General features: G+C 42.1%; 1 protein-coding gene across 2 annotated transcripts in view; it reads left to right on the forward strand.

Moving 5' to 3' along the window:
• LOC122806909 (WD repeat-containing protein 76-like) overlaps positions 1-16,156 on the forward strand; it is a 950,729-nt gene that overhangs the window by 551,442 nt on the left and 383,131 nt on the right. For both annotated transcript variants that reach the window (XM_044077718.1, XM_044077717.1), the window contains one exon: positions 8,228-8,389. In XM_044077718.1, coding sequence (XP_043933653.1) covers positions 8,228-8,389 — 162 coding nt within the window. The remainder of the gene's footprint in view (positions 1-8,227; positions 8,390-16,156) is intronic.

Below are 16,156 nucleotides of genomic sequence, written 5' to 3' on the forward strand. Positions count from 1 at the left end.
GACAATACTTGCAGAATTGGCATGTTTACCATTACTACTGTAACCATATCAGTGCACATTTAAGGTTTAAAGACCCATTTAGACCAGGGTGGAACTCAGCATTAAGGCACAATTGCCATTTCAGTTTAAGCACTTGTAAAAGGTTGAGTCTGCAAAAAAAGTCTGAAACTTGTTCCAAAATGAAGAAAAACGAAACTTAGAAAAATTAGTGCATTTACAGCTGTGTTTCCAAAGCGCATTAGTCAAGTCTTTGTTTCTGATGGCAGCATTGTGCTCTTTAATTCTGTCACTCAACTTTCTTACACTTTTGCAAACACAAAAACAGTGACATGAAGAGCAAATTGCAGTATAAACAACTAAGGAACTGTTGCATTTAAAACATTTAACAAAATTAACTGTAACATTACAATGTTTAAAAAGATATGAGTTCCCAATGAGAATACAATCACAACAAACACAATTCCCACAAAGTGTCATTCCTTTAGTTGTGGAAAAACTGTCTCAGGAATGGACAACATAAAAGGCTGGTCTTTATTTTCAAAAAAATGATTTGAGATTTTTATTTCTTTTAAATGTGAAATTAGGCTGTGCCTCTACTAAATCTGTAATATTCATGTGAAGCTTCATGAGCAGGACCCTGTTTTCACAAAAATCTCACCAATACGACACTGACTCTATTTATATAGTATATATATCCAGTTGTCTGTGATAATTTCTCTGATAGCTTTTAAGTCTCTACATATAGGAAGAGCAACATTCAAAGTGCAGTCATCATATTTTGGCCGTCTAGGAGAGGGAGTAAACCCATGTTTTAAGATGGGTTTGAATTTAGTGACCCTAGTGTCTCTGATGTCGTTTCTAATGTTTTGCAGTAAAACTTCAGGGTAATGCTTTTCTTTAAATGGGGAAATTAAATTGTCAGACTCTTTTTCAGAAATGCCATCCTCACTTATTAACCTAGGCAGTCTAATAAACTGGCCTCCAACTTAATTTTTCTTCATGAAATGTGGATATTGACTGTTAAAATCTAAATAATATTTACAAAAGGTGTATTTTCTGAAAATGGTAGAAGAGATCTTTCCTGTGTTTTTATTAATCAAAAGGGTGGTGTCTAGAAAGGATACAGAAGAACCTTTATTGGCTATAACAAATTGCAAAAAAAAAAAATGCCATCAGACATGGACTGTACAAAAGAGAAGAGCTGCTATTCTGTCCCATTCCACACAAAAAGATATCAATAAAACGTTTGTACAACTTGGTGAGATGATATCCTGGTAAATGTATGTATGTGTCTAGCTCCCATTCACTTAAAACAAGATTGGCAAAGCTGGGGCCATGTTGATTCCCATGGGCACACCACGTACTTGTCTGTACATAACTTTGTTAAAATGAAAAAAAATATTCTGTAAAACTAACGCCATAAGTTGGTAAAGAGTGTCAGTTTTTCTCTTAAGGAACTTGGCAAACTTATAAAGAAAATGTTTGATGTAATCAAGACAATCAGCATAATCGGACTGTTTGGCTGTACTCCACAAAGACAAGAATTTTAAACCCAACTGACACTTGTGCTGACAAGGTTATAAGAAGGCTGAAACATGTATGTCCACAGCTAGTGGCATTTGGCTTTGTTGGCCTGAATCTATCCATAAAAAGGAAAAAGTCATGGACATTTAAGAGCCGTATAGCTGAAACAATTGATCTCCTTAAGGGGTCATTTGCTTATATCCCATAGGGCCGCTATTCCTGGACTGGAAAAAATGACAGTGTAGAATCTTCAAAATATGGAAATATTTCTTCAGTGGGGCAAGGCCAGGCCCAGGGGCGGATGGCCTCCCTGTTGTAGAAAGAAGTAGTAGTCCACAAAAATCAGGGGGCTGAATGGAGAGATAAGTCAGCAAGCAAGGGTTAGTATTGCTGAAATTTAATTCATCCTCATGTCTTGGTGAGAAGCTTCATGAGCAGGACCCTGTTTTCACAAAAATCTCACCAAGACAACACTGATATATAGACTGTATTTATATAGCATATTTCATGGACAGAAGTAGGTTAAAAACAAAAAAAAAGAGCTGGGTGCACAAGACACAGGGTAAAAAAGTGCCCAATTCTGGTAGGCACACTGGTGCCAGAATTGGAAAAGATGACAGTGTAGAATCCTCAAAATACGGAAGTATTCCTACAATGGGGCCAAGCCAGGCCCAGGGATAGGATGCCCCCCCCCCCCCAATTGCAGAAGGAAGTAGTAGTCCACAAAAATCACAGAAGCTTGATGGGCCATAGAACAGCCATAAAGACAACAAAGTGGACTATTGAGGCCATAGAACAGCCATAAAGACAACAACGTGGACTATTGAGGATAAGAAATAAATTATGTATTGTTACTATTATGCAGAAAGTCCAGAATTTCCAGGCACAAGTTATACAAAATGATTGAGAGACAATCAAAGAAAGAAAAATACTTCCACAAGAATAAACTGTCAGAAGCTTGAAATAATTTGTATTCATTAATGCAACTGATTTGTGAAAAACAGTATATAGATCAAGAAACTTTGATCTGTTTGGAAAAAGAAGCATCTGAGGAAGTGTGAAAATAAATATAAACAACAAAACCTAGAGATTTTTGAAAAATTTAAAAAAGAAATATGGACATGGGAAGGAGAGAGGTATTTGATATGGTACAATATTTATGCAAAGGAGAAAGCCAGATTAATAAATATAAAGAAGGCAGTCCCAAAGATATTCAAAGAGAAATACAGGCAAAGGCATCTAGCTATGGAAAATTTCACAATAAGAAAAATATCACAAAGAGGGAATGTAGAAAAGAAGATTAGTGAAGTAGAATTAAAAAAAAATGCAAGTTGAAGTTATGGAGTGCCTGCAAAGTGAAGGATTTGATGTAGAAAGTGTAATACAAGTTACATCACAGCATGATGGAGTGAGTTCGCAAAGTAAGGAGAAGCAGGAAGATTTTGAGACATCTAAAGAAGAAATATGGACATGGGAAAGAAAAAGAGATTTAATATGGTGCAGTACTTATGCAAAGGAGAAAGCAAAACTAACCAATGCAAAAAGAGCAGCACTAAAGATATTTGAAGAGAAATACAGGCAAAGGAATCAGAACATGGAAAACTTTACAATACAAAAAATAAGAAGACAGAGGAAAAGTAGAAAAGGAAATTAGTAATGGAGACGTTATATAGAAAATGACGTTATGGAGTACCAGCGAATTGAAGGATTCAGTGTAGAAAATATAATTCATAAAGCACCACAACAGGATAGAGCAATAGCTATCCAAATTAAGGGGAAACCAGTGGAACGGGAAGCAATTGGTCAGGTGCCATATGAAGATATTTTGCAGCCTTCCACAGGATACCAGTGTAAACATTCACTGTAGCTGGACAGCAAGGAAAGGAACATGAATCTGTGGAAACTCTGATGCAGTCGGTGTTGGAGTGATAGGCCAGTGAGTTCCCACATGACAGAGCAACAGATGGCACAGGATGAAATTGAAGAGAATGTGTCACAGGAAAATGCTATAGATAGAATGCCCGCAGGAAATGGAAAACAAAAACTGTGCCCTTAATTTAGAAGAAAATGATTTAAGAGAAGTGCTGGCTTTATTTAATAGACATATTAAGATCAATGAAAGCAATAGACTGCAGAAAGTCAATAAAACTCAAAAATTCAAAAAGTCAGAAGTTTGATAAAAACAAATGAATGCAGTAATTAGGACTGTCCATAGAGATCTATGCAGTATAACAGAAGTAAACAGGATATATTACTGTGCAGCTAAATTAATAACTGATAACGTTCTACCACAAGAACACAGGGTTGTGAGGGAGAGGAAGTGGAGAATTCGAATACCAAAAATATTAAGAAAGATGGACATGATAAAAGCAATGGGCAGTATTAGAACAAATTCGGATCTATCATGTACTATCGCAAATAAACTAAAAATCTCATCACAGGTGGAAAAACTTAGAAGATGTGCAGAAAAATATAAAGGAAAAGTACAAAATGAGCAATTTATTGATGACCCAAAAAGTTTTATAGAGAATTGGAAACAAGGTAAAAGGAATTGAAAGACCACCAAAAAAAGAAGAAATAGATACATTTTGGAGAAGTATCTATGAGGATCCTGTGGAACATAACAAAGATGCTGAATGGATAGAAGAAGTAAAAGAAAGAATAAAAAGTTTAAAGGTATATGATATGAAGTGGGATGAAGTAAGAGCCATAGAATTTGAAACAAAGTTAAGAAAAGCCTCTAATTGGAAAACCCCAGGCCCAGATGGCTAAAAGTATTAACATATTTGCATGAAGATTTAGCCATGATTAAGAACTATTTATGTGCGCACCCTGAACAGACACCAGCCTGGCTAACAACAGGAAAAACAATACTCCTATTTAAGAGTGAACCTTCAAGCTACCCCAAAAATTATAGACCGGTAATTTGACTTCCGACGACATATATACTATACACAGGAATTGATGCCGACAGAGTTTATAGTCATTTAGAAGAAAACTCAGTTATGGGAGTAGAACAAAAGAACAATAAATGGAAGTCTTATGGAACAAAGGATCATTTGGTGTAAAGTATAGTCATAGTGGAGAACTGTAAAAAGGGGAAGAATTTAAGCATGAGATGGACTGACTACAAAAAAGCATTTTAATAGTATCCCACATTCATGGATAACAGAGTGCTTAAAAATGTATAAGAGAACACCCTACACTGATCAGCTACATTACAGTGACTATGAAACAGTGGCAGACCACCTTGCAATTAAGCCATGATAAAGGACAAATTATTATCCCAGGGATAAACATTCAAAGGGGGGGGGTATTCCAGGGTGACCATCACCGCTGCTATTCTGCCTTGTCCTTAACCCATTAAGCTGTCTACTTAACAGCATAGGCCATGGTTATAATTTGGATCTTAGAAAATAACCAAGTGTAAAGACTTCTCATGTTCTCTTTGTCCATGATTTAACACTGTATAGCTCATCAGATGAGGAACTGAAAGCACAACTGCAAGTTGTCAAAACTTTTTCAGATGATGTAAGAATTTCATTTGGTCTTGATAAATGTGCAAAAGCAACCTTTAAAGCAAGAAAACTGCAGCACCAGTAAAACATCAGTTTGGGACAAGAATGTGATATAAAAGAACTTGAGCAAGAGGGAGTGTATAAATATTTGGTAATTGATGAATGATCAACAATAAAACATGAACAAAATGTGAATAAAACTTAGTAAGGAATACTTTAGAAGGGTCTATATTACATTGTCAAACTTCTAAAAGTTCGAACTGTGTAATATTGAACCCAGAAGTCCGAAACCTGAAAATAACGAAGCCATGGCACATCAGTTTTTTCCCCAGGGAAAAATATCAGTGGGCCATTTTCGGGGCTTTGCTATTTCCTCCACTGTGGTGCAATTTCAGAGTTGGTATATTTAAATGGGGGGGGGGGGTGGAGCCCCCCACTTTAGTTTAAGTTTAAGGTTGCAGGTTTTTTTTTTTTTTTTGGTTAGGAAACCGAGATTTTTTTTCCCTGGGGAAAAAATCTCTGTTCTGTGTGTTCGCTGTTTTGAAGTTTGACAATGTAATATACACCCCTGTAGAAGACTTAAATTAATCCTGAAAACAAAGTTGACATCTAGGAACAAAATCCAAGCTATAAACCAATTGTCTCTTCCTGTCCTAACTGGGTCTATATTATAAGCTTGACTGCTTAGCTTGTCAAACGCCAAAACGTCGACAGCTAAACGGTGAAAGCTTAAAATCGCGTATGGCCACTTATGCAAATTTTTTCATCAGGAAAGAATTCTCTTGCCCTTTCCCCAATGGCGAGTAATTTCGGAGTTGGTATATTTAGTTGGGGGGGCACAGCCCCCCACATTGGGGGTGTGGTGGGCAAAAGCCCCCCATTTTGTTAGGGTTTAGAAGTTTATTTTAATTCACGATTGCCAAGCAAAAATTTTTTCCGATAAAAAATTTGCGTAAGTGGCTGTTCGCGATTTTAAGCTTTTGCCGTTTAGCTGCCGATGTTTCGGCGTTCGACAAGCTAAGCGGTCGAGATTCTAATATAGACCCTCCTAACTGACAGTTTTGAAGTGATTGACTGGCCCCAAAACGTGTTGGGTAGATTAGATAGAAAAACAAGAAGGATGCTTTATGCTCATCAAATGGTTTATAAAACTTAGTGCATAACAAGGTGAAGCGGTTAGCGTTGTCGCCTCACAGCAAGAGGTGCCCCGGTTCAATCCTCAGCTGGGGTGCCTTCTGTGCGGAGTCTTCATGTCCTCCCTGTGGTCGCGTGAGTTTCCTCCGGGTGCTCCGGTTTCCTCCCACATCCCAAAGACATGCTGTAGTTGGATTGGATACTCTAAATTGGCCCTAGGTGTTAGTGCGTGCGTTTGTGTGTGTGTGTCTGCCTTCTGTGGAAGGTTGGGCGCCGGGCTGGCAACTCAACACCGTAAAACTCCACTGCCAATCATGAGCGGACAAGGTGATTTGCTGTGGTGACCCCTAACCAGGAAAAGCCGAAGGAAGAAGTGCATACCAAGATTATATATTCCCCATTCCGAAGGAGGGATGGGCCTCCTTGAAATTGATTACATGTATAGATCTGCAGTCATGGGACTGCACACATCTGCTGACCTCACAAGACTCGAATGTAGTGAACGTTTTTAAACTTAAGGGGAATAAATCTAAGATGACTTCTCTGCTTAATTGAGCAGAAGCATATCAGCATCAGACAGGAATGGAAATCAAACCAGAAGTAGATAAAAATCAGGCAGCAACTGAATGTGCCAAAAAACAAAATAAAGAATATAAGGTGAAGGACCAGATGAGAAGGCAAGAAATGTAGAAAATGCATAAATATAGTTGCAAGTATAGAAAACTTCTGGAAGAACCTCATGTTGATTAGGAATGAACACAGGAATGGTTAATCAGAGGTGAATTCAAACCAAGAGATGAAAGGTTAATATTGGCGGCCCATAATAGTGGGCTTGCCTACACATTGGTTTACAAAGTCCATTGAACATCTGGGAGAAATGGACAAATGTAGGTTTTGTAAAACCAAATTGGAAACAGTTGCACACCTCAGTGCTGGTTGTGACATACTAATGGCAGAAAGACTGTATACTGAAAGGCATAATAATGTGGCAAGATTGTTGCTGTGGGGATTGTACAGACTTTATGGCATTGAAGTGGTTGAAAAACACTGGAAATATGAGCCAGAAAGCATCGTAGAAAATGATGAAGTTTACATCACATGGGATCATCCATTACCAACAGTTCAAAAGATAGATGCTAGAAAACCAGATGAAGTGGTCCATGAAAAGAAGACAAAAGTGGAATTGATCATTGAAATCACCACACCCAGTAACTACAGTGTCTTGCGTACAGAGAGACACAAAGTCATAAAATATCAGGATCTGCAGGCAGAAATGAAAGCAATCTGGTAGAAAAAAACAGTTCCAATAGTAGTAGGTGCAATGGGTCTTATAAAAAAAAGAATCTACAATCATATTTAGATATGTTACCAATACATGTAACCCTGTATGAATTGCAGGAGTCATTACTGGGCACATTGCGAGTGCTGCGAAGAACACCTTTGGCTGACATCAAAGATTGAAACAATACTAATTTCATGAACTTTAATCGTGCTTTGGCTTAGGAATGGAGTCCATTCCCGTCATGGTATTAAAAACCCAAAAGACTTGGAGAAATTAAAAAGAGGTTTAAAGTATCACACAATGTAAACTATAGCTTGGTTAGGTTTTTCTTGTAGTTTTTACTTTTTGTTTTTGTTTTGTAAAGGCTGATCTGGACTGCTATCATTTTGCATTACATGATTTTTACTATGTGACTTTCCAAAGGAAAATTCAAGCTGTATTATACTTTTCAAATTCCTGTTATCTTTGTCTATGAATGGAAAACTTGCATTGCCTACAGAGCAGCACTAATAATACTTTAATATGTATTAAATTTCTGTTTTTTTTATACATTTACTGAGTCTCTTTGTTTAGAGAATTTTCCTTTTATTTAGCCTTGTCGGTTGATCAGCAGGACATTTGAGCACACCATAGACTGAAACAAGAACAGCTGAGCAGTAAACTTGTGTACTAAAAACTTGAGAGAGACTCCTATTTATTAGAAGAACAAAACTTGTTTTTGTTAGCTGTCCACTATTTATGCATTTCTTTTTTATGTATTTGTTTTTAGAGCAAGAAAAATGATCCAAGGAATGAAAACTTTGTTCTCGAGCCCCATGCTCATCGAGTTTCTTGTTTACACTTTTCACCCAGCAACCCTTCTCAACTTCTGTCTGTGAGCTATGATGGAACCTTACGGTGTGGAGATTTTAGCAAGGCTGTCTTTGATGAGGTATACATTTTCACCTCTTGTTTTTTGTAATGTTAGCTGCTGTTCTTAAAGTATATATGCACTGTTAATCTTTCACGTTTCCATAGACTGTTTCAAGTCTTTAGCCATTTAGGTTTTATTGTGCTTTTGTATTCATGCTTTGAAGTATTCTGTGGATTGTAAAGTAGTGGTAAGTTTTATTGTTAAAAATATATATTTTGGAGGGTGAGGGCGTATTGTCTGTATATTTGCTTCATCCATGCATTTTATTATTTCTTCTAATACACCCAGTAAGAAGGGAGGCAGTCTTAAACTGTTACTGAATACCTTCCCTTCCTGTACTTTTATTCTGTATATCCACGTTTCCTCTCATTTCCTTTTGTAATGTATTCCTTTCTTTATATCTTTTCTCTGTAACTCTGAAATCATTTGTTCATCCATTTGCTTACCCCTTCACCTCTTATTTTCTTCTCCCCCACTGCTGTGTTCTAAATGTTTTTATTATTCACATGCCTGTTACTGCCAGTCTAAGTATTTATAGCCTGTCTATTGTTTTATATCTTAAGTTGTCTTTATTTGATCTTCAACCTGTGGGTCTGACATGGCTGTATATCCAGCATCTGATCTGAAATCAAAGCTCCCCCCTACCCGTAATGCCCCTGTCTCCTTTCTCCCTTCAGATCTCATTTCACACGCTCATGTCCACATTGCGATCCATGCTCGCTGCTGAACTTTTTGGGTAAGTGACTTTTCAAATATACTTTTCCCCCTTTTTCCTGCTTCTGTATTTCTCCTCCTGCTCTCTGCATCAGTTAAAAAAAAAAAAAAAAAAAAAAAAAACTCTCTATCTCTTGTTTCTATGTGTGTGTCTCTGTGTGAGTGACTGTGTTAGGCCGTGAGGTTGGGAGTATGTCTGAAACCCCTAAACTATGCTTCCTTAAATGCACAGAGTGTGGCCATAAGCTCTGTCCAGCTGATGGCCACACTCTCTGCATTGAATGCCGTGGGACAGTCCATTTACATACCTCCTGTTCCATCTGTGCTGGGTTTAATCCCCGGGCATTGATGGCCAGGAGAAAGAAGTTAATTTTTAAGGGATTTCTTCCCCCTCCTACCACTGGGGCACACGCCTTTTCTGCCCTGGCTTTTACTTCGATCTCCGCACCGGCCTCTGGGACTCAACCTCCTGCTAAAAGGTCTGGGGATGGAGACAAAACAACCAAGACCAAGGACAGGGCCAAGAAGCAATCCCCAGAACCCTGAAGGATTACCCGGCTGCTCGTCTCTGGAGGCCCAGCGACCAAGATTAGGTTGACTCCAGTGACAGAGTCTCCCTGGCTCCCCTTCCCTCGGTTCTCTGCGGAGCCGGAGGAGTTTCAAACCCGGTCGCCAGCTCAGGCTTCCCCTCACCCCCCCTCTAGGCTGGTGTCGATGGCCTCCTCTTCTCACTCCACCCGTAGCCTTTCTGAAGCAGAGATGGGTGATGTGGAAGTTTATCCGCACCCAGATATAGTTGGGAGTCCTGCCTGCCCCCTGTTCCACCGGAGCGGGGGGGGCATGCAATCCGCATTCATACCTAATACTCCTCCTCCGATCCAACCTCTGGTTTTGGAGCTCTTGGATCCAAGGACACTCGGTGTTGAGGGGTCGGCTCTGATGGCACCTTGTACCTTGATGCTGGCCATGGCCTTGAGCAGGTCGGATCCAACTAGCTTGGATCTGTCCATCTCTCGGAGCCATAGCTTTGGCACCGTATCCGAGGGGAGGATGTCGGCTCTAAGCTTCTCTGAGCAGAGACTGCCCCTTGGAGGATCAGCTCCGGCTCCTTCGTCGGGTTAGAGGATTGTGGCACTGTCCCTTGTTCCTTCTCAGGATGTTAATTCCCCTTCAGCCTTTGTGGTGGAGAGGGTCCTCTTGATCCCTTTGAGACCCCTGACAATCTCATCTTCAGAGTACGTCCTGGCTCCTCCTGTTTCTGGCGTGGACCTGGCCATCCTACAGTCTCAGAGACAGCCTGCTGCTTCTTTTCCCCAGGGCGCTCCCTCTTAGGAGCAGTGAGACATTAGTGAATCCTCCCCAGTGACCCCCCTCCCCCACTGAGGAGTTTCCTCGCAAGCTTACTTGCAGAAGGAGGCACTTGGACTCCCCACTGGAGTCCCTCAAGGAAGACACTGATTTGGAGGAAGGGGAAGGTTCTCCTTGGTTACCCCCAGAGGATGTCTCCTTTGGATACATCATGAAAGTCTTACACCAGTGTGGGGGATGGTCTGCCCATAAACCTAACTCGGAAGAATCATTGTTCCTGGAGGCATTTTGTGCAAGACCCTCTACTTCCTGGGTGTCCCCTCCCACAGATCCCTTGGTGGATCTTATTAAATCTTGGGGGTGGAAGGAACTGGATATGGTGGAACCCATCCCCAAGTGCCCGGACAAGGTTTTGAGTCCCCCTTCGGACAGGACCCATTGGGCTAAGGGATCCCCTGTTGATGCAATGGTGGTGGCAGCCACCACTAAGAATGATCTCGCTGAGGAGAGCTTCACAGTTTACCCTCATGACCGAGAGTCCAGGATGGTGGACCATTTTGATAAATGGGTGTACACTTCAGTGACATTTTCTGTGTGTGCGCTGAATTATAAGGCACACGTGATTAGGCTGCAGCTAGACCTGGTCAAGGAGGTTGTTGATTCTACCCTTGGGTCCATGTTGGCGGAGGACAAGAAAGTGTTCTCCTCTTAGATGGCCACTCTAACATCTGTTGCTAACATCTCTGTGTCTCCTCTCCTATGCAACCGAGGGTGCCGCTAGAGTGGCTGGTACAGGAGGTGCCATCAGGCGCAACGCCTGGCTCCGGCTCTGTGCCTTTTCAGAACCCTTTAAGGCATCTTTCATGAAAGCCCCATACGACGGTACCTCCCTTTTTGGGAAGTCGGTACGTGACACTTTAGTTCAGAGTGAGAAGGACGGGAAGACTTTGTCTGCCATCAGGGTCTGCTTTTTGGCTCCTCAACGAACCTTCTCAAGGAATCAGCGAGTGGCCAAGAAGTTGTGGTTCCAAAAATCTCAGAGCTATTCCCGAGACACTCAGGACTATCCTTCCCCCAGGGGCAGAAGGGGATTTGATGTATGCCGGCCTAGAGCCAGAGGGTGTCCAAGAACTCACTGGTCTCGTGAGACTTTCTCGGAGAGACCCGTGCAGCAGCCCTGAAGGGTTGCCTGGCTGCTAGTCTCTGGAGGCAGTAAGGGGTCGACTATCGCTTCACCTAACAGAATGGGAGTCCATCATGGAAGATCGTTGGGTATTGTAAATTATATCCAGAGGCTATTCAGTGCCCTTTCTCATGCTATCTCTTCCACCCAGACACCTCCTGGATGTCCGACCCGCACAGAGGGAGGATGCAGCACTGGAAATTGCAAAGCTGCTAGAAAAGTGAGGCACCCAACCCGTCCCCCCCAGACCAGTCTGGGTTAGGCATTTATTCCAGGTAATTTTTGGTGCCAATGACGACGGGGAACGTAAGATGTTCATCGTGTTTCACTGTTGTAGTCATGACTGTAGGGTTCTCCCCTGCCAGCAGGCAGTCCTCGGTCGGCCAGAATCCCAATGTCTGGGTCCGGCGTCGGCTGTTCAGCCATGCTCCCTGACGTCAGAGCGCCAGGAGTACAAAGATGACAGCCGACACCATCTTCTCCAGTCTTTCTTGTCGTGCGGTGATAGCAGTTCGCAAGTGCCGGTCGGCTGACTCCTGACTATTTTTTCTGATAAACTTCAGTCCGAAGACTTTCTTCTCCACTCAAAGCTAAGTACCCCGTTGGGGAAACTTTTTCTTGCTCCAGTCCGATGTCAGAAAAAGTTAATAATTGCATTTCATGTGGGAAGCAAATACCTCATAAGGATTTTCACTCTTACTGTATTCCTTGCTTAGGCCCTGACCACGACGTAGCTAGTTGTCGGTTTTGTGCTAGATTCAATCAACGTACGATTAAACGAAGGTATGATTTTGCTTTTCATTAGTTCGATAGGTGCTTTAACTATAAAATGTCGTCAGATACAGTTCCGGCTACCGGAGTTCACAAACGTTGCAAGGATAAAGACAGGCCTCCGAGGTCCAAATCTGATGATAGCGCACAAGCGGAGCCAGCTTCAGGTTCGGCCGTCGTCAGTGAGGCGCTTTTGCAGCCGCTGTCGTCGGCCATTTCAGAACCAATGGCCGAAACGGACTCTCATGAGGAGCCAACAAGGCCTTTAAATATCTCTATTGCAGGACCTTCGGACAATGCTCCTTCGGATGGGTCCGGAGCCGCTGTGCAGGTACCGGCTTCTGAAGGGGTTTTCAGGCCTACTCAGCTTATAATAAAGGCAAAGCCAAAGACAAAGGCAAAGACTCCTTCTAAATCAAAGACTGCAACACAGGCCTCTTCTGAACCGGCTCCCAAGTCACAGAAACAGTTACTCAAGATGGCGGAGGATTTACTTACTGTGATTAGGGGTTCACATCCCCCTCCAGATAAAAGGCCAAGGCAAGATGTTTATTTTGATTCCTCTGATCAGGCTTCTGTTTCTTCAGTGTCCTCTTCTGACCAGGAATATTCTTTCCCTCCTTATGAGGATTCTGATGCTGAGGAATCTATTCCCTCAGCTTCTCCCCCTGAGGATTTCTCTTTTGGGGAAACTTTGCATGAAATGAGGGAACATTTCCACTGGGAAGGACAGGAGTATTCAGAATCTAAGAAAAGACTAAGGGATTTTCTTCTTCTCCCCCAACGTAGACCCCTGGCTATTCCTCCTGTTTTGGATATTGTGGATGATGCTTTTTCGGAGGCTAATTTAACCCCTGATTCTTTTCCTCCTGCTCCTGTCAAGCCAGATAGATATTACAGGGTTCCTGATTCCCACCAGTTTTTATACAAGAACCCTTCTGCTGACCCTGAAACCATTTCTCAGGGCCCTAAGGGAGTTAAGGCCGCTTCTGCCAAAAATCCCATTTCCACTGAAAAGGACTCTAGATCTTTAGAAGGATGGGGCAAAAAAGTGTACGCTTCTGCTACTTTGTCCATCAGGGCTTTAAACTGTCAGTTTCATATGCTGAAATACCAGCAATTTCTCTTGTCTGTTTTAAAACAAAAGCATACTTCCATTTCTGCCTGTGCAGATGATAAGGAATTACGTGACTTATTGCATGCCACTGAGCAAGTTGGAAAGCATGGTTTGCACTGTGGATTTGTTGCCTTGGAGGCTTTTTGTAGGGCTGCTGCCTCCGGCACAGTCATTAGAAGGCATGCATGGCTAAAGGAACAAAATTTGCCAGAACAAGTGAAAGCTAAATTATTGGATGCTCCTGTTCAGCATAATGTTTTGTTTGGATCAAAAGCTGAAGAAGTGATTAAAAAGGTGGAGGATAAGGCGAAATCCATGCAAACAGCTAAAGATTTCTTACAAGTACAGCCACCAAGATTTAGCAGAAATTGGCCTTCTAAAAATTGGTCCTTTCCCACTTCAGACAGGCCTCAGAGGGGTAGATATAGATGCTCCAGAGGAAGGCCTCAAACGCAAGGTTCTTATAGACCAAGACAGTGGACTGCTTCCACCCCTAGGGGAGGAGAGGACAGGTCACAAACTCATAGGAAACAAACTCAATGACTCCCTCTGTTGGGCTGCAGGAACTTCTTGCCTGGAAGCCCCTCTCGGAGGAAAACTCTCTTTTTTTATCAAAATTGGACTCATATAACCCAAAACAAGCGGGTTCTTGATGTGGTTCTAAGAGGTTACAAATTCCATTTTCATACCCTGCCAAGGCCAAGCTGATGGCCAGACCTTCCAAAACATCAATGGACAGAGGCCTTAAACCAGGTGGAAGCTCTTTTGGCTATGAAAGCCATAGAACTGGTTCCACTTTCAGAGATGGGACAATGTTTTTACTCAAGACTCTTTCTAGTCCCCAGGAAGCAAAACTCATGGAGACACATTCTGGATCTGTCAGTCTTGAACACCTTTCTAGAGATTCCAAAATTCAAGATGCTTACTCTACAGCAGCTACTTCCAATGCTGTCCAAAGATGCTTGGATGGTAACTTTGGATTTAAAGGAGGCATATTTACACATTCCCATCAGGCAGGAACGCAGAAAATACCTCAGGTTCAAGGCCGGATCGAGGCACTTTCAATTCTCTGCACTGCCCTTTGGATTGTCTACTGCGCCCAGGGTCTTCACCAAATGCCTGGCTCCAGTAGTAGCTTACTGCAGACTCAAGGGAATTCAAATTTACCCTTATCTGGACGATTGTCTAATTCAGGCAGACAGCAAGGATGTCTTACTCCAGCATCTAGAATTTGTTCAGAACCTCCTCAAGTTCCTGGGTTTCTCTGTAAACATAAAAAAGTCAAATTGGACACCCTCACAACAGATAACTTTTCTGGGTGCTCTTCTAAACACCACAACCCAGATGGCATTTCTAACATCCGAAAAACAGTTAACAGCTGGCTTCAACTTTCAAAACCTTGGCAACTTTAACTCAACTATCTGCAAGGAAATTCCTGCAGGCTTTGGGTTACATGGCCTCCTGCATCCTTCTCGTACCATATGCAAGACTACACATGAGGAAAATACAGTGGTACCCAAAAAGTGTATGGTCCCAGCATTGCCACAGTTTAGACATACTGATCTCCGTCCTTCCTTGCCTTCAAAATGAATTTCTTTGGTGGTCCAGGGCATGTACTCCAAACAAAGGGAAACCCTTCCGTCTGCCTCCTGCCACTCAGATTCTAACCACGGACGCCTCGGATTATGCTTGGGGAGCCCATTTTCAGGGCAACTGTCTGCAGGGCCTTTAGACAAAGGATCAGAAGCACCCGCATATCAATTTAAAGGAAATGTTAGCCGTCCAGGAAGCTCTACTGGCCTTCAGGAATCTTTTACATCCAGGACAACTACTAATACGGACAAACAACACCACAGTTATGTGGTACATAAACAAGCAAGGGGGATCTCATTCCTACCCCCTTTGCAGACTAGCCATGGAGCTATGGAACACAGCTCTAGCTTGCAATCTGGACCTTCAAGCTCAGTTTCTACCAGGGAAGCTAAACTTCCTGGCAGACAGTCTGAGCAGAAACCTTTCGGATCCACACGAATGGATGCTGGACACCAAAATATTCAGGATGATAACAGTAGTCTGGGGATGTCCTCACATAGACCTCTTTGCATCCCACCTCAATCATCAACTACAGAATTTTTGCACCAGGACTTTCCACAAAGAAGCTTGGAAAGTGGATGCCCTATCATTCAGTTGGAGGAACCTTTCGGGATATGCCTTTCCGCCTCTTCCTCTTCTTCCTCGGGTATTATTAAAGATAAAACAGGACAAGCCCAAGATGATAATCTTGCTGGCCCCAAATTGGCCTCGACAGTTTTGGTACCCAACTCTAAAAAACCTATGTCTGGAGCCCCCTAGGGTTTTACCTCAGTCTCCGAACCTTCTGTCCCAACTTCAGGGTCAGGTTCTACACTCTCATGTCAGAACTCTCAGCCTGGCGGCCTGGTTAATCCAGGGCCTTTGATTTCTTCTTTCCTACCCAAGCAGGTTATGGATGTCATTTTGGAAGCCAGACGTCCTACTAGAAAATCTTATGCAGGAAAATGGAAAAGATTTTGTTCCTGGATGCAGGCTCAGGATTCTGATCCTCTTCTTCCGAACATTCCTTTAATTTTACTGTACTTGTCAGATCTCTTACATAAGGGCCTCTCTTTCTTTTCCATTAAGATACATGCCTCTGCTATTTCTGCTCATTATA

This window comes from Protopterus annectens, chromosome 7.part0 (genome assembly GCF_019279795.1).
Source record: "Protopterus annectens isolate FY-2018-M chromosome 7.part0, PAN1.0, whole genome shotgun sequence".
NCBI lineage: Eukaryota > Metazoa > Chordata > Ceratodontiformes > Protopteridae > Protopterus > Protopterus annectens.